The following is a 26,666-nucleotide window of genomic DNA, read 5'->3' on the forward strand; positions in this document are numbered from 1 at the left end:
CAGCTTTCTGGTATTCATTTTGTTAGACTATAGGTTAGTTTCCTTCCTTCCTTCCTTCCTTCCTTCCTGATCAGTCGTGGGGCTTGAACTCTGGGCTTGGGTGCTGTCCCTGTGCTCTTCAGCTCAAGGCAAGCGCTCTACTGTTTGAGTGACAGCGCCACTTCCAGTTTTCTAGTGGTTTGTTGGTGATAAGAGTCTCATGGACTTTCCTGCCCGGGCTGGCTTTGAACTGTGATCCTCAGATCTTAGCCTTTTGAGTAGCTAGGATTACAGGTGTGAGCCACCAGTGCCTTGCTGTAGGTTAGTTTTCAAAGGAGTTACACCATTGGAATTCTTCCCTACATATATTATACTTTAGGTAATATGTTTGTGTATATATGTAAATGATGTAAATGATCCCATATATGTTTACACATATTTATAAATTACATCTAATTTCCACATAGGAGAGAAAACATATGGGCTTGACTTACTTCACTTCACTTAAATGAAAAAAGTAACTTTTTACAATTTTGCACTGTGTGTGTGTGTGCACGTGTGTGCGTGTGTGTGCGTGTGTGCCAGTCCTGGGGCTTGAACTCAGGGCCTGAAACTGTCCCTGAGCTTCTTTTGCTCAAGGTTAGTGCTCTACCACTTGAGCCATAGTTCTGCTTCCCAATTTTGCAAATTTTTTAAATATCTGGCATTAAGACTAGTTAGTTCTTACATTAATGTCTGCATTAAGTCTGTTACAATTTCACACACCATGTATCCTCTGGAGAACTCCATGGTTCAGTTGTAAGAGAAAGGGAATAAAAAAAAAGTAGTTAATGTCTTAGTATTATGAAAATAGTTTTGACCTTATAAATGCTCTCTGGAAGGTCTTTGAGACACCTGAGAATTCCTGAATCACTTAGTGTGCTACAAGTCTAGTCATAATTGTTTCTACAGCTCTCTGATATTTTTGGAAACTCAATTATAATAATTTATACAGCTTTCTTCCAGATGTGTTCTTTTACCATGACATATAGTATATCCTACTGGAAAGTGAAAGTAAGGTGATACCACTTTAAAATATGTCAGTGATTATGAACTTTGACTAGTTACAATGACTTAGGGAACTACTTAATTAATTAAGTTATTTAAATTTTTTTAAGAACTGGGGTTTGAATTCAGGGCTTTGTGCTTGCTACACTGTGCCATACCTAAGAGCTATCTGTCTATCTATCTATCTATGTTTTTAAGATAAAAGTCTTGTAGTCCACGTTGGCCTACAATTCATATTCTTCTTGTCTCTACTTCCCAAGTGTTAGTATTGCAAGTGTGAATCACTGTGCCAAGCCTAGGAAGCATTTTAATACCCAGTTAGTACCCCAGATCAGTGAAATCAGAATTTCTAGGTTAGGGCCCAGATATCAGTATTTTTACCACATTTCTAGTATGTGAAAAGATTGAGAACCATATTATAGAATAGGCCCAGTGTTGTCTTACTTGCCTATTTATTGTCTTCTATCCTTTAAGCATTTGTTGCTTACATGTGGCAAGATATATCTTTTTCTAATCCTCTGTCTCTGGTCTCTCCATCTCCTATTTTGTAATTATTTCTCTCACAACATTTTTTAACCTAGTGCTCTAGCCCCTTTGTGTGTCTTTTAGTCAAACTTTCCTCTATTTACTTTTTTTCTCCTTAGTGATCTTGTTCCTTTAATTGCTTTTAGTGTTGAACTTAATCATAAGTTGTTAGTCTCTAAGGTATCTATTAGTCTCTAAGGTATCTATTCTTCATTTAAAAATCTATAAAACCAGAAGTGGGCCATTTTATTCTTACAAGAGCCACAAGCCAAGTGCTTTCATTGGCTCTCAAATAAACAAAGGTGTCTGTCCTTAACTAAGACCCTTCTGATGTAGTTTGCACTATGGAGAGGATAGGGCTTACTATAGGATACATACATGTTCCAGTGGCTGAAATTGGGAATAATCAGCCTGTTTCTCAATCCCTGTTCCCTGGATTCTGTCCAGATGAAGGTTAGTGTCCAGTTTGAGAAGTTGGGAATCACTTTTACTGGGGGGACTTGATGAGGTAGCAGGATATCTAATGTCTACATATACTTCCAGATCTCTCACACCTGAGTGCTTTATAACTGTTTGCTGAGCTGGGTGCCAGTGGCTCATGCCTGTAATCCTAGCTACTCAGGAGGCTGAGATCTGAGGATCACAGTTCAAAGCCAGCCTGGGCAGGAAACTCCATGAGACTCTTTTTTTTTTTTTTTTTTTTTTTTTTGGTCGTGGGGCTTGAACTTTGGGCCTGGGCGCTGTCCTTCAGCTCTTCAGCTCAAGGTGAGCGCTCTACCACTTGAGCTACAGCACCACTTCCGGTTTTCTGGTGGTTTATTGGAGATAGGAGTCTCACAGTCTTTCCTGCCTGGGCTGGCTTTGAACCGTGATCCTCAGATCTCAGCCTCCTTGAGTAGCTAGGATTACAGGCGTGAGCCACCAGCGCCCGGCTTCCATGAGACTCTTATCTCCAATAAATCACTAGAAAACTGGAAGTGGTGCTGTGCCTCACGCAGTAGAGCGCTTGCCTTGAGGTGAAGAGCACAGGAAAAGTACCCATGCCCAGAATTCAAGCCCCACGACTGACCTCCCCCCGCATATATATATATATCTGTTTTCTTTTTTTTTTTTCTTCTTTTTTTGTCGGCCGTGGGGCTTGAACTCTGGGCCTGGGCGCTGTCCCTCAGCTCTTCAGCTCAAGGCGAGTGCTCTACCACTTGAGCTATAGCGCCACTTCTGGTTTCCTGGTGGTTTATTGGAGATAGGAGTCTCACAGTCTCTCCTGCCCGGGCTGGCTTTGAACCGAGAACCTCAGATCTCAGCCTCCTGAGTAGCTAGGATTACAGGCGTGAGCCACCAGCACCCGGCCTAGCTGTTTTCTTTATAGAGAAAGTCAGTGAGGAGTTTTCTGGTTATATGTCGATCCTATCATGTCTTGGTTTCCGTTGGCAATGCTTGTGTTAAATGTGTGCATACTCATTGTCTTTCCATTTTATAGAGAGTACTTTTTCAAAGGTTATCTGCTCTGTTCACTGAGAGAATCATAGGCACAGTACTTGGACTAGAGGAAACTGGGCTCATTCAGGCCAGTGCCCTTCTGGAGTATTGAATACTGAGTGTCGAGATCTCTTTGATGTGATTTCTTTTCTTCTTCTTCTTCTTTTTTTTTTTTTTCTTGGTCAGTCCTGGGGCTTGAACTCAGGGTCTGGGCACTATCTCTGAGCTTGTTTTGCTCAAGGCTAGCACTCTACCACTTGAGCTGAAGCACTACTTCTGGCTTTTTTCTGTTTATGTGGTACTGAGGAATGGATCCCAGGGCTTTGTGCAAACAAGGCAAGCACTCTACCACTAAGCCATGTTCCCAGCCCTGATGTGATTTCTTCATATACCTCTTATGACAGTTGTCCCACAGTCTCCCGAGATCACTGTTACTGATTGCTTTGATTTGCATAAGCAAAAGCCCTACCACATAGTGAATTAATAATGTCTGAGACCTAACCAAATACCAGAACCAGATTTTCAGATTTTTGAACCAACTGCTTTTTCTGCTGCATGGTGATATCTTGAGGTTCACACAGACCCCAGTAAGAATCAACTTATGTAGTAGAAAAGAGTGCCTAGAGTGGGAAAAAAAATGTTAGTTTGAGTTCTGGTTGACACAACTGACAATGTGACCTTGAATAGGTTACTTCCTTCTCTGAGCTTAGGTCCTTGCATATAAGATATGGAAAAACAAAATCCTTATCCTATCTCACTCTAGATGAAAACTGGATTCTGAAGCATCATTCAGAAGTGTTAGGGAGGGTTTTAGTATCAGAAACAGACTTGCATGCTCTTGTCTGCATAGGTTCGGGAGGCCTTGAGGAAAGCAGAGAAGGAGCTGGAATCACACAGCTCATGGTATGCTCCAGAGGCCCTTCAGAAATGGCTGCAGCTGACACATGAGGTGGAGGTTCAGTACTACAATATCAAGAAGCAAAATGCTGAGAAGCAGCTGCTTGTGGCCAAAGAGGGGGTGAGACCTCCCCTCCTGCCTTCTTTCCCCTTGCCCCTTTTCCTTTTCTCTGTCCCACTCTGTCCCTCCCTTTGGGCCAAGAGATAATGTGGTGGTGGGTTCAATTTCTTTTTCTAATGTGCAACTCCTGATACTTCCTTCAAGCTTCTAGATGAGGGAATGAGGGTGTAGGGATATTCCCTCCACCTGTCTCCGGGGAAAGATGAAGCAAGTGGAAACAGGCAGAGGGAAAGCTCTTCTAGTCCCAGGCTGCCATGAAGACAGTGATTCTCCCGGGGGTAGGGTACCGACAGGGGAACCTTTTGCTTCTTCTCTGGTTCCCTCTAGTCCCTTTGCCACTCCCTGCCTTTATCCCTCCCTTTCTGTCCTCCTTTTCTCCTCCTCAACCTAAATTGTGCTAGGGAGAGAAGGACCCAGCCACAAGAATGCCCTTCTCACTTCTCCTAACATCTAAGCCCTGCTCTTTTTAAGATGGGGGCTTCATCTTTGCAGGCTGAGAAGATAAAAAAGAAGAGAAACACACTCTTTGGCACCTTCCATGTGGCCCACAGCTCTTCCTTGGATGATGTGGATCATAAAATACTAACAGCTAAGTAAGTAGCACAAGTTATCCATTTGGGCAACATTCATACTATCATTAGAATTTGAGGGTACATAGAACTTCTAAGAACCCCAATTCTGTTTTTCCACTGATGGACTGAAAGCTCTAGTCTAATGCTCTAGTGGTGATCCAGCTCTCACTTTGCTCAAAAGTTTATAAATTTATTGTATTTTGTATCACAAATATCTCTGTAACTTGTTCTCTGAGAAGATACCTTACTCTTTCTGGGTCTCCTACCCAGTCCACCCCTGCAGTTATTTTTCCATCTACCTTCAGGCAAGCACTGAGTGAGGTGACAGCAGCACTGAGGGAGCGCCTGCACCGCTGGCAGCAGATTGAGATCCTCTGTGGCTTCCAGATTGTCAACAATCCTGGCATCCACTCTCTGGTAGCTGCCCTCAACATAGACCCCAGCTGGATGGGCAGTACCCGCCCCAACCCTGCCCACTTCATCATGACTGACGATGTGGATGATATGGATGAAGAGATTGTGTCACCTTTGTCCATGCAGTGTAGGTGATCTCTTTGGTAGAGATGGGGATTTTCATTAGTAGGAATGAGGGAAGTAGTCTTTCATTTGTACTTCAGAAGTCTGTGGCCTTTGCTGCGTTTAAATAACACATGGGGCAGATAACCAAGAAAACAGTTGACTTCTGACATGGGTTATTAAACACAATTCACATCAAGGCATTTCTTTTATAGTTGTCCTTTTGATGGTTTTCCCTTGCTATATACTGTATCCTCATAGGTCTGTTGTGTTAAGTATGTTTTCCTTTACTCTTTGTTTTTCTGTTCATTTTCCCTTCCCCCCATGTTATCTACCTTTGTAAAAAATAATCTCATCTGAGATTTTTATTTACAATGTAAAAATGGCATTCATTTCGAATATTTTTTGCATTTATTTATTTTTTTGTTTCTTATTTTTTAATTGCTTAAGTAGATGAATGGAATGATATCTCTCTTTTTCTCCCTGCCTTTTTGTGTGAGGATGCTTATAGCAACATGTCCTTAAAGTGATCTACCCCCAAAGCCTCAAGTTTGAAGGCATTCTTGGTCAGGAGAGAGCTCCTGCACACACATGGCTGGCTCTCCACCTGAACTGTTGGAACCGATCCTCTGTCCTGGGTCTTTCCTCTCCCTTCTTTTCCCTGAAAGTGATGTGGACTGAGTAGAACAGTGTCAAAAGGCACAACATTATGTGGGTATTCTTAAGGAAATTTTCCTTTACTGGCTCACAGTTGAAATTTTCTTTTTCTTTTTTTTTTTTTTTTTTTTTGGGTCCAGTCGTGGGGCCTGAACTCTGGGCCTGGGCACTGTCCCTCAGCTCTTCAGCTCAAGGCTAGTGCTTGAGCCACAGCACCACTTCCAGCTTTTTTTTTTTTTTGCTTATGTGGTGCTGAGGAATCGAACCCAGGGCCTCATGCATGCAAGGCAAGCGCTCTACCACTGAGCCTCCTTCCCAGCCCAGTTGAAATTTTCTTTAGCTGAGAAGTTTTTGTTTCATTTTTAAAGTAAATAAAATAGGTCTTCTAAAGGTAAAACTATTGTTCCCACCTGTGCAGTGGGGATGGCAGAAATCCAGGGCTGCTTTAGGGGGAGCAAAGAAGGCTGGATTCCCATTCTCTAATAATACATTGTCCCTAGACAAGCCTCTTTACCTCCTTGATCTGGTATCTTTTATGTGTGTACACATACCAGTACTAGGGCTTGAACTCAGGGCTGAGGGCCTGTCCCTTACCTTTTTTGCTCAACCTTAGTGCTTTGCCACTTGAGTCAAAGCTTTACTTTTTGGTGATTAACTGGAGAAAAGAGTCTCATGGACTTTCCTGCCTGGGATGGCTTTGAGCCTTGATCCTCAGGTCTTAGTCTTCTGAGTAGCTAGGATTACAGATGTGAGCAAGTGATACCCAGATTCTTTGTATGTTTTTGGTCAAAAGTCAAACAAGGTTTGGATCACTGATGGTAAAACAGACCCTGACCTATTGATCCAAAAATTCCTGTGTCCCAGGAAGGGAAGGACTTTCAATACCTTAAACACCTCCTACTCCCTGCCTTTCTCATAGCCCATTGATGGGCAGGCTGAAGCCCTCCATAAATCAGATTTTCTTCTCCTTTTGGCCTGGCTTGTTGACCCTAGATGCTGCCTGGCTGATGGGGCGTAGGTCCAGTGACCGCTCTCTCTGCTCTACATCCGCCGGCTCGGATGATCAGTCCCTCTGGAAATACCCGGGTTTGAGGAGCCCCTTTGGGGCTTTTGTTTTTTCCAACTTTTGGGACTAAACCAACACTCCTACCCATGGGCCCCTTCCCCTGCCTGTGTCACACCCCATGCCTGCTCCCTATATCCCCTCAGCACTTTCCCTACTAACTACAGGGAGGGGTTCGGGGGTGAGAAGAATCAGCCTACTTGGTCAAGAGCTGGAGAGAGAATATCCATGGTTATGGAAGGCTTTAGGCTTTTCCCTTCAACTCAGCTACACAGTATCTTGATGGCCCTTCTTCCAACAGGACTGGGAGGAAAAGAGGGAAGGCAAAACCACCCCTCTTTTTAAAAAATATTTTCCCCCTCTCTTTCCTGATTCTGTCTTGTTTTTACCTCTTCCCCGTCCTATTATGGGTTTCTTCTTCCTCTGAGGCCTCCTTTTCATGACCTGAAAGCCACTAGCTGCAGAAGCCTTGCCTTGCAACCCCATTCAGTGGAAAATTGTGGTCTCTCTCTGAGAGCCCTTCCAACACTTCTGTCACCCTTATACCTTACACTTTCCATCTTTTTTTTTTTTTTTTTTTTTTTTTTTTTTTGTCGGCCGTGGGGCTTGAACTCTGGGCCTGGGCGCTGTCCCTCAGCTCTTCAGCTCAAGGCGAGCGCTCTACCACTTGAGCTACAGCACCACTTCCGGTTTTCTGGTGGTTTATTGGAGATAGGAGTCTCACGGTCTCTCCTGCCCGGGCTGGCTTTGAACCGCGATCCTCAGATCTCAGCCTCCTGAGTAGCTAGGATTACAGGCGTGAGCCACCAGCGCCCGGCACACTTTCCATCTTTAAGTAGATAGCTATCTACCACAGTGGAAGGAAGGGTGTAAGATTTGCATTTTTTTTTTCATCTTGGATATGAGATTGAGCCCACGGGGTTGCTCTGTCACAATTCTAAATAACCTAGTGCCCAAATGGGCATTATAGTTATCATTTTCGGTATTGGCATAATTGGTCCAGGAGCTAGATTCTTTTATGCATATTACAGGAAATTTGGAAAATTTAAAAGGTAAATAGTAGGATAAGAAAGGCATTCATGGTTCTACCATAGTTGAATACCTGTTCTTTCTGTATTTTGTCTGTAAAATAGTTTTAAATGTATTTAAGATAATGACCATCATTTATGGAGTGCCATGACCTGTGACAGATACATACATGATTATGAAGTCTCAGAATAACTCTTCAGGGTTGTACAAGTTGTGTAATAAAATGGGGATATAAGCTACTCAAAATATAGTTCCAGGTAAAAAGGCTTTGCTTGCAATTTTAGTGTTTTACATTCCAAAGCTCAAGGCTATTCTATATAATTTTGTTTACGTCTTCTTCCCCTGAACATTTTAATAGGAATTTTCCCATGCTCTTAAAATCATTTTACTGCTATCTCTGTAGGTTTTTTTGTGCTGGTCCTGGGGCTTGAACTCAGGCCTGAGCATTGTCCCACAGCTTTTTTGCACAGGGTTGGCACTCTTATCACTTGAGCCACAGCTACCTTTCCAGCTTTTGCCCATAAGAGATAAGAGTCTCATGGACTTTCCTGACTGGGCGGGGTTTGAACAGTGATCCTCAGAACTCAGCCTCCTGAATAGCTAGTATTACAAGCGTGAGGCACTGACACTTAACCTCATATCTCTGTAGTCTCTCAGAAAATAGATAGGTTATCATTCTTCCCTTATCCCATCTTTTATGTTAACTTTCATACAATTATTAATGATGATCCAATGGATATATTCATCATAAGTCCTTGTTTAAGTTGTGAATTATTTCCTGATGTTGGTTTTGCTGAAAAGGCTGGTTCTTAGTGCTCTCCCGGACCTTGCCCCAGTCCCCTATCCTACCCTGTCCTGCCTGTGTCCTCCCACTAACTGCCTTGCTACCTCCCTTTATAGTGACATTGGCCTTAGGTCTTTTCCCACTGAAGTTGCCATTAAAATTGCCCTAGGCAGCTCATCTTCAATTTCCCATCCCATGGTGGGAGGTTTCTGGGAGATGATGCCCCTTTCTCCAGATTGGGCATCAAAGGCCCAGCAAAGTCTTCATCAGCCATTTCTCTATGGGTTGCTTGCCTGCCAGCCCAAAGCATGTTGGCCTTTCCTCACACCTTTCTTTACTTTCCTTGCAGCTCCCAGCCTGCAAAGCAGTGTTCGGCAGCGCCTGACAGAGACACAGCACGGCCTGGGATCTCAGAGGTTGGTAGAGGGCGAGGCTGGCCACTTCTTGACAAGCCGGGTATCTCTGCGGCGAATGCGCAGCCTTTCATCCGGACAGTCTTTCAGTTCTGAAGGCCACGGGACCAGTTCTCCACCTGCCTCTACTTCTTCCTGTTCCTCTTCTACCACCACCTCCACCATCACCACCACCACCACCACTACCACCACTACCACCACCGTCCATGTCCACCCTGTTTATTACCACCACAGCACTTCCTATTTCCTCCAGATGGATCCCTACCCTGACCCATCCCCTTCTGACAGCACCGCTGTGATGCCTGGGCATTCAGAAAGCTTGGGGTATCATCTGTCTCTCTTTTCTTTTCCCCTTCCATTCCTTTCCTTTCCATTGCTTTTCCCTTGGCCTCTGCCTGCTGGCTGCTGCTTGGTTACCTCTGGGTGTGTATTGTGGGGAATCTTCTTGATGTTTCCTTTACCATCTCTGGAACTCCTTTTTAAGGTCAGCTTAATTTCTCATACCTTTCTCCCCGTCTCTGTCTGGGGTTTGCTGACTCTAAAAATGAGTATCTAACTCTTCCTTCATAATCCTATAGCACTTTTGCCTAAACTATGTACTTTATATCGGTTATCTTCATGGGGTCCTCACTTCCTTTATTCCTTCACCAAATATTTGTTGATGTTTACTCTGTGCCAGGTTCTTCTGGGCATAGGAGTTCATAGATGATAAGATACAATCATAGTCATCACAAACTTCAGTCTGGGAGAGGTACATAAATAATTATGTAAAAATTTGATAAGTGCTATGTGGGTGTTGAGGGAGGAGGAGTAACTAACAGTGTGTACCTGGGTGGAATGCTTCACCAATGAGATGACATTTGTGCTAACATCTTATACAGGGAAAAGAGAAAGTGTTTTAGACAGAGGAGACATTATGTGCAGAGGCATGGAGATGTAAGAGCATGTGATACAATAGATTCACAATTAAAATATTGGATATTGTTAGTGGGAAGAAGAAGTAGATATGAAACTAGAATGATAGGCTCAGAAAGTCTATTGTTTTAGGAGATAGAGAACTACAAAAGAGTTTCTGAAAGAAAGTATACTGATCCTACTTACATTTTAGAAATAAAATTTTATGGGCAGTGTATAGGAAGGAGATTACAAGAATCTAGAAGTTATCATACACCTGTAGGGGAAGTACTATGATCCTGGGATAGAAAGAAAATGATTAACCTAATACATGGACGCAGAAGTGAAGGAAAGGGAAGAATCTAATATAATACATGTTTCTAACTTGAGTGACTGAATGAATCTAGTATCATTCATGTAACTGGAGTATAGAAAAGGGGAATCAGGTGTGGGGGTTTTAGACAAGAACAGTTGGGTAGGTTGAAAAGTTCAGAGTAGGAAGCTAGAGTAAAATAATTCATAATATTCATAGCTAATTAGGAACAGAACACAGACAGGAAGTTGGCTTTCCATTTGAAGACACAGTTTTGGGTATTTTTGTCCTTCTACAAGGTCTCAGTAAGTGAACTGGAAAAGAATTGGTGAGAAACGTTGTCCCATAGTCTGCTCTGAGAGCTTCAGGGATTTCCCCTGAAGGTGAGAGCTAAGGTTAGAGTCTGGAACAACCTTAGGGCACTCTCAGAAAGTCTCTGGTTGGGGAGGCAACTCAGTGATAGCTTGTTTGCCTAGCATGCCAAAGGTCCTGTATTTGATCTTCAGTACTGTGGGGAGGAAAAAAGCTTCCCCTACTTCCTCTAAAATAACCTCTCCATCTGTGAAGTTAGGACTATGGCCCAGTCCTGACTTTTGGACTGTAATCTACTGATTTCATTGCTTTATTGTTGTTTGTTTGTTTTTGTTTTATTCTTGCCTCCTTCTGACACTCATAATTTTAGCTTTGTCCCTTGAGCCTCTGGATAATTATCCTTGAGGGCTATTCCTTTCCCAAAGGGGCTGTCCTCACTAGGATTATTACTCAGCAGAGCTGCATATCTTCACTGTCATCCTCATTTTCATCCAGAAGCCTAGAAAGGGAGACTATGACTGAATTAGGGGTGGGGATGGTGGAGGATGCTGTATATCTTATGCTCCAAGACCTAAGCTGAGGGCAGTGGGGAGGAAGGGTGGAAAGCAACTTGCATCTACTTGGCCTGTTTACTACTTAATTTTCTTTTGCACCATGCACCAGAGGATCATCTCTAAAGGCAAACAGGCTCTCTAGTAAGGTTAGTAACTTGGGATGGGAGTCCAAAGCAGTCCAGCCTTTGGGGAGGGACACCTCTAGTCAGAGGGTCTCAACACTTCAGGGAGGGAAGGTGATCCTGCTTCAGTGGGCCTTCTCCCTCCTATATCTACTCAGGCTTCCTCCCACACTTGTATCTTTCTTTGGAAGTCTCACCTTTGAGCTGATGAGGGCAGGCATAGGTGGATGGCAATGAAGACCAAATGGGACTGGGGGCTAGGAGAGGTAAGGCTAGGAGGGCTCCAATATTTTGACCTCTGCTTTAGTTACTATTGACTTGCTGTGACCAACTATGTGACAAAAACAAATTAAAGGAAGATTTGTTTGACTCATGGTTTCAAAGGGTTCTGTCCCTGGTCATTTGGCTCTGTATTCTTGCTCAGAACATCCTAGTAATGGGAGTCTTTGGCACAGGATGTTCTTCATTTCTCAGTGAACAGGAAGCTAGTGGCGGGGGCGGGGGCGGGAGGGGGAAAGGGAGAGGGAAGGAGGGAGGGAGATGGGTGAAAGAAGAGACTGACAGGGGCTGGGGAGGTGGCTCAGTGGTAGAGTGCTTGCCTTGCATGCATGAGGCCCTGGGTTTGATTCCTCAGCACCACATAAGCAGAAAAGGCCGGAAATGGCTCAAGTGGTAGAGTGCTAGCCTTGAGCTAAAGAGCTGAGGGACAGCGCCCAGGCCCAGAGTTCAGGCCCCACGACTGACAAAAAAAAAAGAGAGACTGACAAAAAGACAGATACTGGTTACAAGATATAGCTCCCAAGAACCCGACCCTAATGACCTACCTATTTCCTTCAGTTGGGTCTCAGGCCTCCCAAAATAGTCAAAATTTGTGTTGCTAGCTGGGGAACACGTGGTCTATTGGAAACATTTCATATTCAAATGATGACAGTTTCTTTTCCTTAGTGTTTGAACTGTCAGTTCTTTGGATCCTCACCTTTTGAGTTTAGAGGGTACTTTTTCTAAGTGTGCTGCTCCCTAAAACTTCCTTTGTACCTTGTTGAGTGCTTTGCATGTGTGTGGAAAGGCAGAATATGTCAAGGATAGACATGGAGCTTACAGAAACAAGGACACATTTGGATAGAAACAAGGGCCAATGTCAGAATATGGAACCAAATTTAAGACTGAATATTTGTAAACATTAGCTTCTGTGGTTAAAACAGTATTTGTGGCATGGAAACTATAGCCAGAATTGTTCTCTGCTATCCTGGGTCCAGGACATGCGCACTGGAACATGGATGGCAGCTTAAGTTAGTTTTCCTGAGAATTAAACCTACAATAGCTATCAACCAACCCCGCCCCCCCCCGCCCCCCCCCCCCCACTTTTGCCTGTCCTTTCTAGAAATCTCTCTTTTCCCTTAACTTCTGATACTTGCCCTCCCTCTTTCTGGATTTTGTGGTGCTCTCCTCTTCCACTCATGACTTTTTTTGCTGCCTGACTCAGATATTTAGACATTTCCTTTAACCTTTCCTGTGGTTCTCAAGCCTCTGGGAAACAGAAAGAGAGTTTGGGATTGGGAATCTTCTTTTGTCTGTAGAGGCAGGATCAATGACATCTGGAATTGGTTTATGGTCTTCCTAGGAAGAGCTAGACCCCTAAAGGGTCTCAGATTCCTGGAGTAGCTCTTTGTGTGCATGTCCAGTTTGTGATGGCAGGTCCTCAAAACTTAGCTTTGCAAAGAAAGCCTCTTGTGAGTGGTATTTCATATTCTAAACCTCCAAATTGTCTTGGAATATAACTGAACTGGTATTGTCTAAATTAGGCCAAAATCAAGGACCCGCAAAGATAGATAATTTGTCTAAGATCACACAGAAAAAAGCCTAGAGGTCTTCTGAACCCTACCCCTCATCTCAATCCCAAAGGCCAACATCCTGATGCCACCCTGGACTCTGGTTTACACTCTCACATTTCTCTGTGATCTCCTTTAAATCATGTGAAAAAGTGGGACAAAGCAGCATCTTGGCCTTTGGAGTGGGTGAGGGATGTTTGCAAGGCTGTTCTAATCTCCCAGCCTGGCTCAGGCTCGCTGACTGCATGTACCCTGTACCTTGGAGCCTGGCCCAGAGTGAACATGTCCCAGGGTGTGACAGGGATAAGTGGGGGAGGAAGGCATGGAAAATGGTGACTTAGAGCAGCATGCAGTTTCTATGTTACCTTAAGTTTGTGTCTTAAGAAACCTAGTCAGCTATGGGAGGCAGAGATCTTACTGAGGATGTTGACTGTAGAATTTAAGCCTACAATTGCACTAATTTAGATATTGGGCAGGTTTGGGGCCCAGATATTGCAAACCCTTTTGCTTGACAGATTATGGTATAATGACATTTGTTTTTGTTTCCTTTTTATCTATCTCTTCTTTTCCCATCACTTTCCCCTTATTTCTCCTCTTGGTCTTTCTTATTGCTACCTGCTTGCTTATCTTTTTGTTTTTCTTCCTTCATGTTTTATGCTTTCTTTCCTTGTATCTCTCCAATCTATCCCCATTCTCTCTATTCTCCTCTGTAAACCTGTACTCAACTTTCATTACTCATACTCTATCTTTCATCTGCCTACTCATCCTGTTTCTCTTTCCTGTTTATGTCTTCTCACATTGTTTTCCTCTCCTCTTTGCCCTTTCCCTTGTTACTATCCTGCACATGCCTGTTTCTCTCTCCTCTTTGCCCTTCCTCTTCTTCCTATCCTTTTCTTCCGTTCTGCCCTATGTCTTGCAGGGATTTGACCCATTCCGATTCGGAGTCCTCCCTCCACATGAGTGACCGCCAGCGTGTGGCCCCCAAGCCTCCTCAGATGGGCCGTGCTGCAGATGAGGCTCTCAATGCCACGACTTCCAATGGCAGCCAGCGGCTGACTGAGGGGGTCCATCCAGGATCTCTGGTAGAGAAAGTGCCTGACAGCCCCGCTGTGGCCAAGAAAGCATTACTGGCACTGAACCATGGGCTGGACAAAGCCCACAGCCTGATGGAGCTGAGCCCCTCAGCTCCACCTGGTGGCTCCCCACCTTTGGATTCCTCCCGTTCTCATAGCCCCAGTTCCCCAGACCCAGACACACCATCTCCAGTTGGGGACAGCAGAGCCCTGCAGGCCAACCGAAACACACGCATTCCTCACTTGGCTGGCAAGAAGGCCATGGCTGAGGAGGATAATGGTTCTATTGGTGAGGAGACTGACTCCAGCCCAGGCAGGAAGAAGTTAACCCTCAAAATCTTTAAGAAGCCTCTTAAGAAGTAGACAAATAGGGGTAACAGTGGTGAGACAGCTTTTCCTTCCCTGGGTCTTCTGCCTCCCTGTCCTTCCCTTTGTTCAAGATATCTGGCCCCTAGACTGGGGACTAGAGGGGCTGGCCCAGAGGCTTGGGCACTGTACATACCCACCTCCCTCACCCTTGGGTCCTTCATCATTATTTATTAACTGACCACCATGGCCTGCTTGCCCTGCTTCCCTCTCAACCACAGGCTGCTGCTGCCACTCCCTCTCCACTTCAGTGCATGTCTTAGTTGCTGTTCCCTCAACTTCCAGCTCCACCTCTGGGGTGCAGCTTCTGTCTCTGCTGTCCCAGTTTGAGGTTTGATTTTTCTTTTGTTTGTTTTGTTTCTGTCTCCTGATTTTATGCTCCTCCCTCCCACCACTCCCCAATTTCCTGTAGCAATTGTGGGGAAAAAGGAGGAGTAACTTCTGACACCTGCTTATACCTCAGATATGTTCATCCCACCTGCAGTCATTCTGTTTGCCACAGACGGGCCAAAGGTTTACTCTTAGGAGTTTGTTCTTTGGGAATATAGTGGGCTGGAGAGAACCTCATCCTGGCCTCCAGTAGTTTAGGGGTGGGGGGGAGATAGTTAAACCAATTTCCAGGAACAAGCCACCAGAGCTTAAAGTGAGGCTAGGTTTGGGATGGATTGGGAGAGACCTCGCTTAGAGGATAAATGGATGCCAAAGCTGTGGCCTATAAGGCCCTCACCTCTCCTCTCTTATCCTGCCCACACCTGCCTTTTTCTTACCCCTTTTACTCCATACTGCAGGAGCATTAGTCTCTATGAGGTGCTGCCCCAAAGCAACCCAAAGCATCAATACTCCTGGAGCTCAGGACAATTGGCTCCCCTGGCTGTGTGAGCCACCAGTCATGACTCAGGGCTCTTGTGAAACCCTGGAGTCGTTTGGCAAGAATGTTGTTGTATTTGAACCAAAAGATACAAGCTTAAACGTGAACAAAAGGAAATCTCCTGAATTTCCCAAGTGCCTGCACAGTGTACTCCCCTTGTCAGATTCCCCTGATTTTCGTGTACACGTAGTCTGGGCCAGAGGCTCAAAAAGGACACAACTGGTTTGGAAAAGAGGTGGTGAAGGAAGATGGTATATATGAAAGCTGCTGTATGACCACTTCCCTCTACCCTTCTCATCTTCTAGACAACTCTCTCCTTTACCTATTTTTGCTATGGCTGTAAAGGTATTTTTCCTCTGCCCCACTCTGCCATGCTGAACCCTATTGTGGGTACAACTGGGACTGGTCTTAGGAGCGTGCCAGGCTGCAGACTGCCTTGTGCCCACTGGACACCCTCACTTGGGTTTTTCCGTGTTATTTCATAAGACTCTTTGAAGTCCAATAAAGCATGTAGGAGATTTTAGCCTCTATTGTCTTTGTCTGTCTTTGTGTCTTGTGTGTTCTCTGTGGCTTACAAGACTAGATGAAGAAGAGATTGTTGTTCTGACATGGGAAAATGAAACTCCAGTGCATCAGCCTAAGAGCACTCTGGGTAAAGTTAAAGACTGCCTAGGTAAATTTGAACTGCAGATAAGTAACTTTTTAATTAAAATTATGCCTTATACAATATTCGTGACACAGTTTTATTTCCTAAATTTGACAATCCTGTTTCTGGGTCATCTTGAGTCTATGGGGTTATTTATGACTTCCTGTGACTTGGAATGAATGACTTTACAGGGATCTTGAGCAGCATCTGGAGAACATCAAGGCACCAGTTAACGTTGTAAAAGGTTTTTGGGGGAAAGATGCCATAGAAAAATTAATGAAGGTAAGTTTGTGTAGCTAAGACCAGAAGCTTTCAATCAGCCTTGCATATTAAAACTCTCATCTGTTCTTATCCACGTTTAGACACCAATTCTAACCTCCACAAGGCAACAGCCGCCTTGTCTCAGACCCTGTTCCTACAATCATCCATAACTGGAGTCTTAGGTCAGAGACCTGATTTAGGGAGTTCCAACATGTCAGTTACCCCAAAGAAAACAAACAGAAGTAAGGTAAAAAGGCAGTAAATGATTTATTCAGCATAGATATGCTGAGAGGAAAACTAAACATTTTAGCTTAGCTTTGGGATGAGGTATTGCTATAAAATTTAGGTATGGTTTTGTGTGTGTGTGTGTTAGCCTGGGATTTGAACTTACACTTGGAGGCCCTCTACTGCTTGAGTCATGCCCTCCCCCCATCCCTGGGCCCATCTTTAGGTTTAAGTAAAGATTGGGGAGAGGGGGGCAAGAGGTTTGAATAATTAACCTTTTTTTTTTTTTTTTTTTTTTTTTGGTCCTGGGGCTTGAATTCTGGGCCTGAACACTGTCCCTGTGCTCTTCAGCTCAAGCCTACTGTTCTATCACTTGAGCCACAGCACCACTTCTGGTTTTCTGGTGGTTTATTGGAGATAAGAGTCTCACATACTTTCCTGCCTGGGCTGGTTTTGAACTGCAATCCTCAGATCTCAGCCTCCTGAGTAGCTTGGATTACAAACGTAAGCCACCGCTGCCTCCGGTGGCTGGCAAACCTTTCTTGTTCATAGTGTGGTAAGGTTGATCCTTAGTTCTGGTCCTGCAAAATGGTTGGAAAAAGTCCATATTGCTTGCTCAGACAATTCAGTTACTATGGGATTACTGCTTCTCCAGGTGCAGCATCACCATTATAGGTGACTGCCTCATTTGGGGATTGATGTGCCCTGAGAGGTTCACTGTTGCTTGGGGATTGAGAGTAGTTTTGATTTCCTGTCATACATATTATCAACTAGTCCTTTTATCAGAATCCAAGGCTCAGGAGGAAAACACAGCCAGAGAGGGAAGAAATGGACCCACTAATTATCCCATTAGGGATGGGAGGGGTTAGGGAGGAAGGTGTTATGGTCATTTTCTTTAGTAGTTACTTCCTGTTGATGGTGCTATAGGAATCTTGGAATGAGAGATTTGCACAGAGTCAGAAATCTCCTGTGCCCACTTGGGAGATTAGATAGGAATCTTCTATTTTTTGGATACTCTCTGAGTGATTGAGTGAGCATGCATGTGAAATGAAGGCAATGATGCTAGTACTTTTTTTTTTTTTTTTAGGGAGAGAAAATAGCTTAAAAATTTTTAGTATCTTGTAGTTGTACATAGGAGTTGCCCTTCACTGAATAAGTTTATGAATATAGTGCATCCTGATCAGTGTTACCCCTTTCAACATTCCCACCTACCCTTCCCAACCCACCTCTTCCCATATTCTTTACTTAATTTTAGGTTATGTTTAAATTTTTTTTGCCACTTAAACCAGACTGTACAATACATCTTGATCTGTGTCACCTGTGTCACCTCTTCATCTTCACGCCCCCCTCCCCTTATATTTCTTTCAATTCTGTGATAAATACAACAAGTTTTTGCCTGCAAGATGCCAGTCTTACTCTTCTCTTATTTAACTTGTAGACTCAATTGAGGAGTCAGTGCTTTTTAGGTCTGAGAACCTATTATCCAACTACTGGAGAAAAGGCAAAAAGATTATGTCCCTACTTAAAAAATCTCCCAGGTCTCTAAGGATAAAATCAAAACACCATTGGCCCACTTTGGCCTTTCTCCCACTCTGGAGAGCCAGGATTCTGGCCAACCTAAATGCACTCCGCTGAGCTGCCTTGGCCCGTGGGTCCTAGAGTAGAGCTCACATCCAAAGCTCATGAAAATGCATCGATCAAAACAAGAAAAAGTGTTCTGGACGGTTGACTTTTCATTGTGAATTCAAAAATCCTTGCCCGGTAGGACTTTAGGCAGGAGTCCCAGGCAGGAAGGACGAGGACAGAACTGGCACGCTCCACCAGGGTACCCGGCGGTTGCCCACATCAAACATGGCGGCGGGAGAAAAAACGTGCCCGCCAGCCTGCCTGCCCACATCCAGAGAGCGAGAGTCGCGGTTTCCGGGGTCTTGCCCACACTCAACATGGCGGCCGCAGAGTGACGCTGACTTTTGCCTATTCAGATCCGGGCGTGGGCAGCGTCTAGTCGCGTCACTCGAGCTCCGTCGCCCCGTTTTGTGCGTCACGGGTGGCGGGAGCGGGAAGGAATTCGGATTGTCGCGCCTCTGCCCGGGCGGAGAGAGTGCGGTCTGCACCCCAATTCCGGACCCTTAGGCCTGTGAACCCTGCTGCAAGTCCGAGCCTTCCCTCTCGGCCTCCGTCTCGGTCGTGCCGGCGCCTCGCAGCTGCAGCTCCGCCTCGAATTACCAGCGCCTCAGCCACTAGCGACGATGCATGTAATCAAGCGAGGTGAGGGGTCCGGGAAGGTGGGTTGGGTGGGTGAGGAGAGATGGAGGAAGGGGCTGTGGGTGGCTGAGGCCGGAGCTGGTACCCTCGTCCGCCCACCGGCCGGCTGGCCGGCCTCTGCGGCTTCCCGCCCTGCCTTCCCGCCCTGCCTTCCCGCCCTGTCAACCATCTCGGCCTCCGCAGTCAGCCTCTCTCTTTTCTCCAGGCCTTCAGTACGCGCTCTCTCTCGTCTTTGTCATTATGCTGTCGTTCACCATAATCACTGCCCTGTATCGAGTGGTTTCCAGGTGCAGGGTGATTCCCCACCACAACCCTGGTCGTTAGCTCCACCGGCACAAGTGAAGAAACGAGCTCAGGGAAGGGTGACTGACCCAAAGCCCTTCAGCGAGGCGCTGGGGAGGCCAGGGTGGGATCTCAGAGTGAGGACTGAGTTGTTTGAAAATTAATTGTGAGCTTGGTAACCAGTGCTAGGCATAACAGGAAACCAGGAAAGACAGGACTTCGGGGCCCAAAATAGGCACCTGTTATTTTTCCTGGTCAGCTTTTGGGGGTGAAAAGAACATCCCAAACACAAACGGCGTTCCGGAGTTTGCTCTTTGAACCAGGTTGTGTTGTCTTCCAACCCCAGTCATAGCCCCAGAGAAGAGCCTGTGTGACAGGCACTGTCTTCCTTTCTCATGGGAAGACTGGGTCAAAAAAAAAAAGGAGGCCAGGGGCTGGGAAGGTGGCTCAGTGGTAGAGTGCTTGCTGGGTTCGATTCCTCAGCACCACATAGGCAAAAAGAAAAAAGCCAGAAGTGGTGCTGTGGCTCAAGTGGTAGAGCGCTAGCCTTGAGCTGAAGAGCTGAGGGATAGTGCCCAGGCCCAGAGTTCCGGCCCCACGACCGGACCCCCCCCCCAAAAAAAAAAATCCAGTAAAATAAAGGAGGCCGTGCTACTCAGGAGGCTGAGCGGTTCAAAGCCAGCCTGGGCAGGAAAGTCCATGAGACTCTTCAATAAGCCACCAGAAAACAGGAAGTGGCACTGTGGCTCAAGTGGTAGAGTGCTCACTTTGAGCTGAAGAGCTGAGGGACAGTGCTCAGGCCGAGTTCAAGGCCCACGACCGACAAAAAAAAAAAAAAAAGGCCATGGCCAAGGGTTTTGACAGGGTGGGGGACTTGTACTCATATTCAGCAGTTTCCCATTAGATTTGTGTTCAGCCCTTTGCTAGCAGTTTATGAGAACAAACAGTCCCTTCCTTGGGAATAAGTTGGGAAAAAAACAACATATTTAGAACAACACATAATTAGAACAGAGTCACATGAGACAAGCAGAAACAAATTTTGAGTTGTAACTACTTGCTTCTGTAAAAATGAAGTTTAAGCCAGACACTGGTAGCTCATGCCTATAATCCTAGCCACTCAGGAGACTGAGATCAGGGGTTAAGGTACAAAGCTAGCTCAGACAGGAAAGTCCTCGAAATTTATCTCCAATTAACCACCAAAAAAGCTGGAAATGTAGCTGTGGTTCAGGTGATAGAGTGCTTAGTCTTGAACAGAAATACTCAAGGACAGCACCTAGGCCCTGAGTTCAAGGCCCAGGACTGGCACCAAAAAACAAAAAAGCCCTCCAAAACAAAGGTATTTCAAAAATACAGTAATTTAGTAAATTCTTAATGACTGAATGGATTATTGGAATAGGTAAACCTGTGTTGGATTTTAAACCATTTAAGTCAACTTTAGAATAACATAAAAAGTACTATCTACAGTAAGCAGGATTGATATTGATTCTCATTCCTTCGGTTTCTTTTTGTTTTGGTGGTACTGGAGAGTTTGAACCCAGGGCCTTGCACTTGCCAGGTGGGTGCCCTATTATTTGGGGATCATGTCTTCGATCTTATAGAACATAATTTGATCCAGATGGCTCTTATTCTAGATTCTGCCACTGTAGCATTCAGCAGAACTTGTTAATATTCAAAGTGTATTAAGATTTTTGTTGGATTTTTTTTTGGGGGGGTCCAGTCATGGGGCCTGAACTCTGGGCCTGGGCACTGTCCCTTAGCTCTTCAGCTCAAGGCTAGCGCTCTACCACTTGAGCCACAGTGCCACTTCGGGCTTTTTTCTTTTTGCTTATGTGGAGCTGAGGAATCGAACCCAGGGCCTCAGGCATGTAAGGCAAGCGCTCTACCACTGAGCCACCTTCTCAGCCCTTGTTGGATTTTTTTTTTTTAATGTACATAATGTTTTTCTTTTTTTCCTGCTGTTTTCTCCTACTTTCATATGCCAGTGAAATAGCAAGACTATTGAGGTTTTTCATTATTATTATTTTTTTGTTTTTGCCAGTCTAGGGGATTGAACTTGGGACCTAGACATTGTCTCTGACCTGCTCTTTGCTCAAGGCAAAAAGCTGTGGCTCCACTTGCTGGTTTTTTGGGGGGTGGGGAGGAGGAGTGGTAGTTGTTTATTAAAAGTAAGAGTCTTATGGACATGCCCAGACTAGCTTTGAACTGTGATTATCAGATCAGCTAGGATTACAGGCATGAGCTACCAGTGCCTGAGGAGTTTTTGGTTTTTTTTTTTTTTAAGTTTGTTGTTGTTGTTGTTATAAAGGTGATGTACAGAGAGGTTACAGTTACATGAGTCAGGAAAAGAGTAAATTTCTTTTTGGACAATGTCACCCCTTCCCTCACTCTCCCCCAGTCTGGCAAAGTTTTTTATTTATTTTAATATAAATTACTCAGAAGAAAAAGCAACGATTTACTTAGTAGGCTAATACTTTGCTGAACACTATGAAGATAATAGAGAAAGCAGCTCCATCTTCACAGAACTTAAAGTTCTTAGGGATTTAGAAATAATCCATAGGAAAATTGTTAGATAAAGGAAGGGAATAGTAGATGAGTTTTTCCTTATTTGTTATCTTGAGTTATTTTTCCTAGTGGGAAATACACACACACACACGCACGCACGCACGCACGCACGCACGCACGCACGCACGCACGCACGCACTGGGTGCCAATGGCTCATGCATATAATCTTAGCTACTTAGGAGGCTGAGATCTGAGTATTGTTTTTCAGAGCCAGCCCGGTCTGGAAAGTCTATGAAAGTCTTATCTCCAAATAATCACCAGAAAGTTGGAAGAAGTTGGAAGTTGAACTGTTGCTCAAGCAGTAGAGCTCTAGCCATGAGCAAAAACACTCAGGGACAGTGTGTGCAGGCCTTGAGTTCAAACCCCAGTACCTGCAAAAAAAAAAAAAAAAAAAAAGTCGAGAGCCATTTGTAATAAATAGTAAAAGTAACTGATTGAATTGTAACCAGTGCTTTGGAATTTACTGTTGTGTGTCTAAAACTTTGGATTGTAGCCCGAGTAAGAAATAGATTATAAATACATGTATAATATATATGTATGTGTATATATGTATACATATATATATATGTATATACGTATACACACACCTACATAAATCTGAAACAAGTTTATAAACTTGTATCTTTACATCTGTGACTTATTCCTTATCCTGTCTTCCCTTCCTTTTAATTTGTTCTGTAGCCCACTGTATTATAACTACTGGATACTATGCTGGGCACTTGATTAGAGTGGTGAGTTGGCAGGTATTATTGTTGCTTCCAGAGATCTTAACTGAGAAACATGAACAAGTAAAATATAATAAAGCAGAACAGCTCACACCATGATGTCTAGGAAGCAGAACAAGAATGCTTGTACTAGCAGGCTACCTCCTTCTTCCCTGCTTAATTCTCTCAAAATCCTCTCTCACAACACAGAAGTGTGCTTCTCTCAATGCAATCAAGTTGACAAAAACATTACATACACGAAAGTTGTTATGTTGGGTGCCAGTGGTTCATACCTGTAGTCATAGCTACTCAGGAGACTAAGATCTGAGGCTTGCAGTTCATAGGCAGCCTGGGCAGGGAAGTCCGTGAGACTCTTAATTCCAACTTACTACCAAAATAGCTGGAAGTGAAGCAAGTGGTAGGTAGAGTGCTAACTTTAAAAGAAGCTTAGGAACAGCACTCAGGCTATGAGTTCAAGCCCCAAGACTGACACAAAGTTTTTTTTTAAATAAATAAAATTGGTATAACGAAAGTATAGATAAAGTAAACAAAACTGATTATGTAGTAGCCTTTTAAGGAAGGCTTAAGGCTATGTGGTACTGGGGTATATCTACTATTCCAACCAAGAATAGTGACACCTGTTGTTTGAAAGGACAGAGAGGAAGGTGATCTAAGTTCAAAGTTATGGAAGGACTAACTAGATAAAGTCTACATATATTGACTTACCATATCCTCAGCATGTTAAAATTAATAGATTGCCTCTGGAAATTTGTCTTGAATTATAAACGAAAGGTTCTTCTTTGCATAATATGAAGTATATTACCCTAGGAGGGTATGCAAGCCAGATTTACTATGAAGTTATTAAAATTGTGACAGGTTTAGGAATCATTTAGCACTCAATAATATTTGAGTGCTTATTTCACACTAGGCCTTGGTCTCTTGCTTGGGCATTGGAGAATACATTGACAAGAAAGTGTAAAAATCTTCATCCTTTTAGAAATTTTGTTTAATTTGAATGAGTAGGAGGAGCTGCAATAAGCAAATTATAAACATGAATAGTATACCATGGTAATAAGTGGTATGGGGAAAATAAATCATAGAGGGAAAAGAAAGGATAGGAAGAGTTAGGCTATATATGTGGTACTGAAATTTAAACAGAACTATCAGGGAAAGCCTAGTTGACCATATGACAGTGAATAAAGATCTAGAGGAGGTGTAGATAGCATGATGATAGGGTTGCCAAGATAGAGTAGGGAAGGACGGGGGAGATGAGGTTGGACAGACATAGGACATAGGACAGGATAAGACATAGGACAGGATAGGATTTTTTGGACTGTTTTAATGATTTGGACTTTTATTTTGAAGGAGATGAGATGCTATCTTTAGGGTCTTTGAGGGAGGTAAAAATATGATTTTGACTTAAGCTTTAAAGGATAATTCTGGCTGCTTTATAGAGCAGTAGATGAGGATCAAGGCAGAACATCATTTGAGAAGGTAAGGCTTTCAGTACAGAATCTGCTTTTTGAAGATGACATTAAAAAAGAGAAAACAATCTCTGTTGGTAGTATGAATCTTTTTTTTTTTTTTTTATGGTCAGTTGTGAGGCTTGAACTCTGGGCCTGGGTGCTGTCCCCCAGCATTTCAGCTCAAGGCTAGCTCTCTACCATTTGAGCCACAGCACTCCTTCTGGTTTTCTGGAGGTTAATTGGAGATAAAAGTCTCACAGACTTTCCTTCCTAGGCTGGCTTTGAACCAAGATCATCAGATCTCAGCTTCCTGAGTAGCTAGGATTACAGGTGTGAGCTACCAGCTCATGGAAGTATGAATCTTTTATGTTGGTCAATTCAAAAGTTCACATACTGGTTAGTTACATTTGATTCTTTTTTGGCAGCATTTTGGTTTGAACCAGGGACTTAAGCTTGCCAAGCAGACAGTATACTGCTGAGCCACACCTCTCCCTCACTTTTGACTCTTAGACCATGCCCTCTTAATTGGTGCTAGCATGAACTCTCTGGTTTGATTTTTCAGATGGCCGCCAAGAGCGAGTTATGTTTGATAAAATTACATCTCGAATTCAGAAGCTTTGTTATGGACTCAATATGGACTTTGTTGATCCTGTAAGTAAATATAATTAGTATGTTGGGTTCCTTGCTTCCTTTGATTTTTTCTACTTGTCTCTTACCTTTGACCTTTCACTTACTTGATCTACTTCGATATTCTAGCTATTTCCTTAGAGGTAAACTGACTTTATCAAACCTTTTTTTAAAATGTTGATTCTATCCTATGAATTCTTGCCTTTCTGTGAACCATGAATGTGAGCAAAGAGGAAAATAATTATCAGAGATTTTATTGAGTAAATTTAGTGTGTGTATGTGTGTGTAGGTGTAGGTGTGTGTAGGTATGGCGCTGGGGTTTGAACTTAAACTTTCAAGACAAGCACTCAGTGCTGAACCACAACTCCAGCCCTATTTTTTTTCTGATTATTTTTTGAGATAGGGCATTGCTTCCTGTCAGGGTGCACATTTGGACATTTTCTGTGTTAGACTTTCTATCACAGATAGAATTGTGTACCACTGAGCCCAACTCTCAGTTGAAAAGGAGTCTCCAACTTTTCTACCCTGGCTGGCTTCAAAACTACCATCCTCCCAGTTTCAACCTCCTAAGTAGCTAGGATTACAGACATGTGCCATGCTATCTGGCTACCTTGAGTTAAAAAAATAAAGTTTTTTTTTGTGCCAGTTCTAGGGCTTGGACACAGGGCCTAGACACTGTTCCTGAGCTGCTTTTTTTGTTTGAGGCTAGTGTTCTACCACTTAAGCTATAGTTCTTTCAGATTTTTTTAAAATTTTATTTTTTTTATTTTGTGTAGTTTAGTGGAGATAGAGTCTCAAAGACTTTCCTTCCTGGGCTGTTTTATTTTATTTTCTAATTTTTTTGCCAGTGATGGGGCCTGAACTCTGGGCCTGGGCGCTGTCCCTCAACTCTTCAGCTTAAGGTTAGCGCTCTACCACTTGAGCCACAGTACCACTTCCAGCTTTTTCTGCTTATGTGGTGCTGAGGAATTGAACCCAGGCCCTCATGCATATGAAGCAAGCACTGTACCATTGAGCCACCTTCCCAGCCCCTATTATTATTTTTTATAATACTGAAGTTTAAACTCAGAGCCTCATGTTCACTCAGTCAGTACTCTACCACTTGAGCTATCTTCCAGGCTTCTCCTTTTTGCTGGTTAATTTGGAGATGGAATCTTGTAGACTTTTTTTTCCCTGGGCTGGCTTCAAACCACTGTCTTCCAGGTCTCAGACTCTTAAGTACCTATTATTATAGGCATGAGTCACTGGTACCTCACTGTAGAGGACAAGCTTTTATATGCAAGTTACTCTGTTTTTTTTCCCTTAATATTGTAGTACCTCTGCTCACTATCCCTTATCTGGACTGCTTTAATAGTGGTCCTGGAAATTCTCTCTCATTTTTCTGATCATGCCCACTGCTTGTAAAGTGATCTTCCTAAGATAAAAGTCTCAAGAAACCCTTTTCCAAGCCCACCTATATTTCCCTGGTATAAATACCTCATATTTTTTGTCATCTCCAAGGATTAAGAATTTCTTATTCTTTTGTTGGCATATGTCTAGTTAGGTGCTTGGTAAATGTTAAGTTGACCAAAGTGAGAAAACAGCTTACCCGCCCACCCCACCTCCCATACTTACACATAATGTGTTTTAGTTATCTTTTCCCCCTCTATTTCTCTTTCTTATCCCCTCTACCCAAAAGTGCCTAGGTAAAATAATATTATTGTGAAATGTTAGTGATTGAAAGGTTGAAATACTTCACACTTTGCAAAAGAAATACTTTACACTTTACAAAAGAAAAGAGTAGTCATTATTTATGACTTTTACATTCCCACTATGCTCCCTGCACTCCCACCCCTAGTGCTTGAGATTGAAGTTGGGGCTTCACACATGCTAGGCAAGTGCTGTGTCCCCAGTCTGAGAGTAGTCATTTAGATGACTTAGCTCCAGTCTGAATTCATGGTCATTTCCTTTAACTGGAATGATTAAAACTTTATTCATTTTATTTCCCCTACTTGTTCTTAAGTGAAATTAGGGGAAAGTGGATGAATATGGAGCTGGAGTCCTGATCATATAGTGATAATTTAAATAAAAGATAATACTTACAAAAGCCATTGGTCCACTTTTAGCTATTTCCTTGTGAGACCACTAATTTTTATTTTATTTTATTTTATTTTTTGCTTGTCCTGGGGCTTGAACCCCAGGCCTAGGCTCTGTCCCTCAGCTTCTTTTTGCTCAA

At 43.6% G+C, this 26,666-nt stretch overlaps 2 protein-coding genes across 5 annotated transcripts in view; both read left to right on the forward strand.

Moving 5' to 3' along the window:
* Stim1 (stromal interaction molecule 1) overlaps positions 1 to 15,943 on the forward strand; it is a 186,811-nt gene extending 170,868 nt beyond the window's left edge. Inside the window, exons 8-14 of one of the 4 annotated variants that reach the window (XM_070035138.1) lie at positions 3,881 to 4,048; positions 4,541 to 4,641; positions 4,926 to 5,161; positions 6,787 to 6,879; positions 9,019 to 9,085; positions 11,265 to 11,301; positions 14,026 to 14,172. In XM_070035138.1, coding sequence (XP_069891239.1) covers positions 3,881 to 4,048; positions 4,541 to 4,641; positions 4,926 to 5,161; positions 6,787 to 6,879; positions 9,019 to 9,085; positions 11,265 to 11,301; positions 14,026 to 14,070 — 747 coding nt within the window. In that variant the 3' untranslated portion in view covers positions 14,071 to 14,172. Of the gene's footprint in view, positions 1 to 3,880; positions 4,049 to 4,540; positions 4,642 to 4,925; positions 5,162 to 6,786; positions 6,880 to 9,018; positions 9,086 to 11,264; positions 11,302 to 14,025 lie in introns of all 4 variants that reach the window. The other 3 variants (XM_070035139.1, XM_070035135.1, XM_070035137.1) reach the window with 3 other exon arrangements.
* Positions 15,944 to 18,577: 2,634 nt separating this feature from the next.
* The window catches only part of Rrm1 (ribonucleotide reductase catalytic subunit M1), a 40,163-nt gene continuing 32,074 nt past the window's right edge, over positions 18,578 to 26,666 (forward strand). The window contains exons 1-2 of the mRNA XM_070035156.1: positions 18,578 to 18,813; positions 24,387 to 24,475. Of these exons, the coding sequence (XP_069891257.1) occupies positions 18,795 to 18,813; positions 24,387 to 24,475 (108 nt within the window). The 5' untranslated portion in view covers positions 18,578 to 18,794. The remainder of the gene's footprint in view (positions 18,814 to 24,386; positions 24,476 to 26,666) is intronic.

Source organism: Dipodomys merriami, unplaced genomic scaffold, assembly GCF_024711535.1.
Source record: "Dipodomys merriami isolate MVZ:Mamm:240054 unplaced genomic scaffold, mDipMer1.0.p SCAF_25, whole genome shotgun sequence".
NCBI lineage: Eukaryota > Metazoa > Chordata > Mammalia > Rodentia > Heteromyidae > Dipodomys > Dipodomys merriami.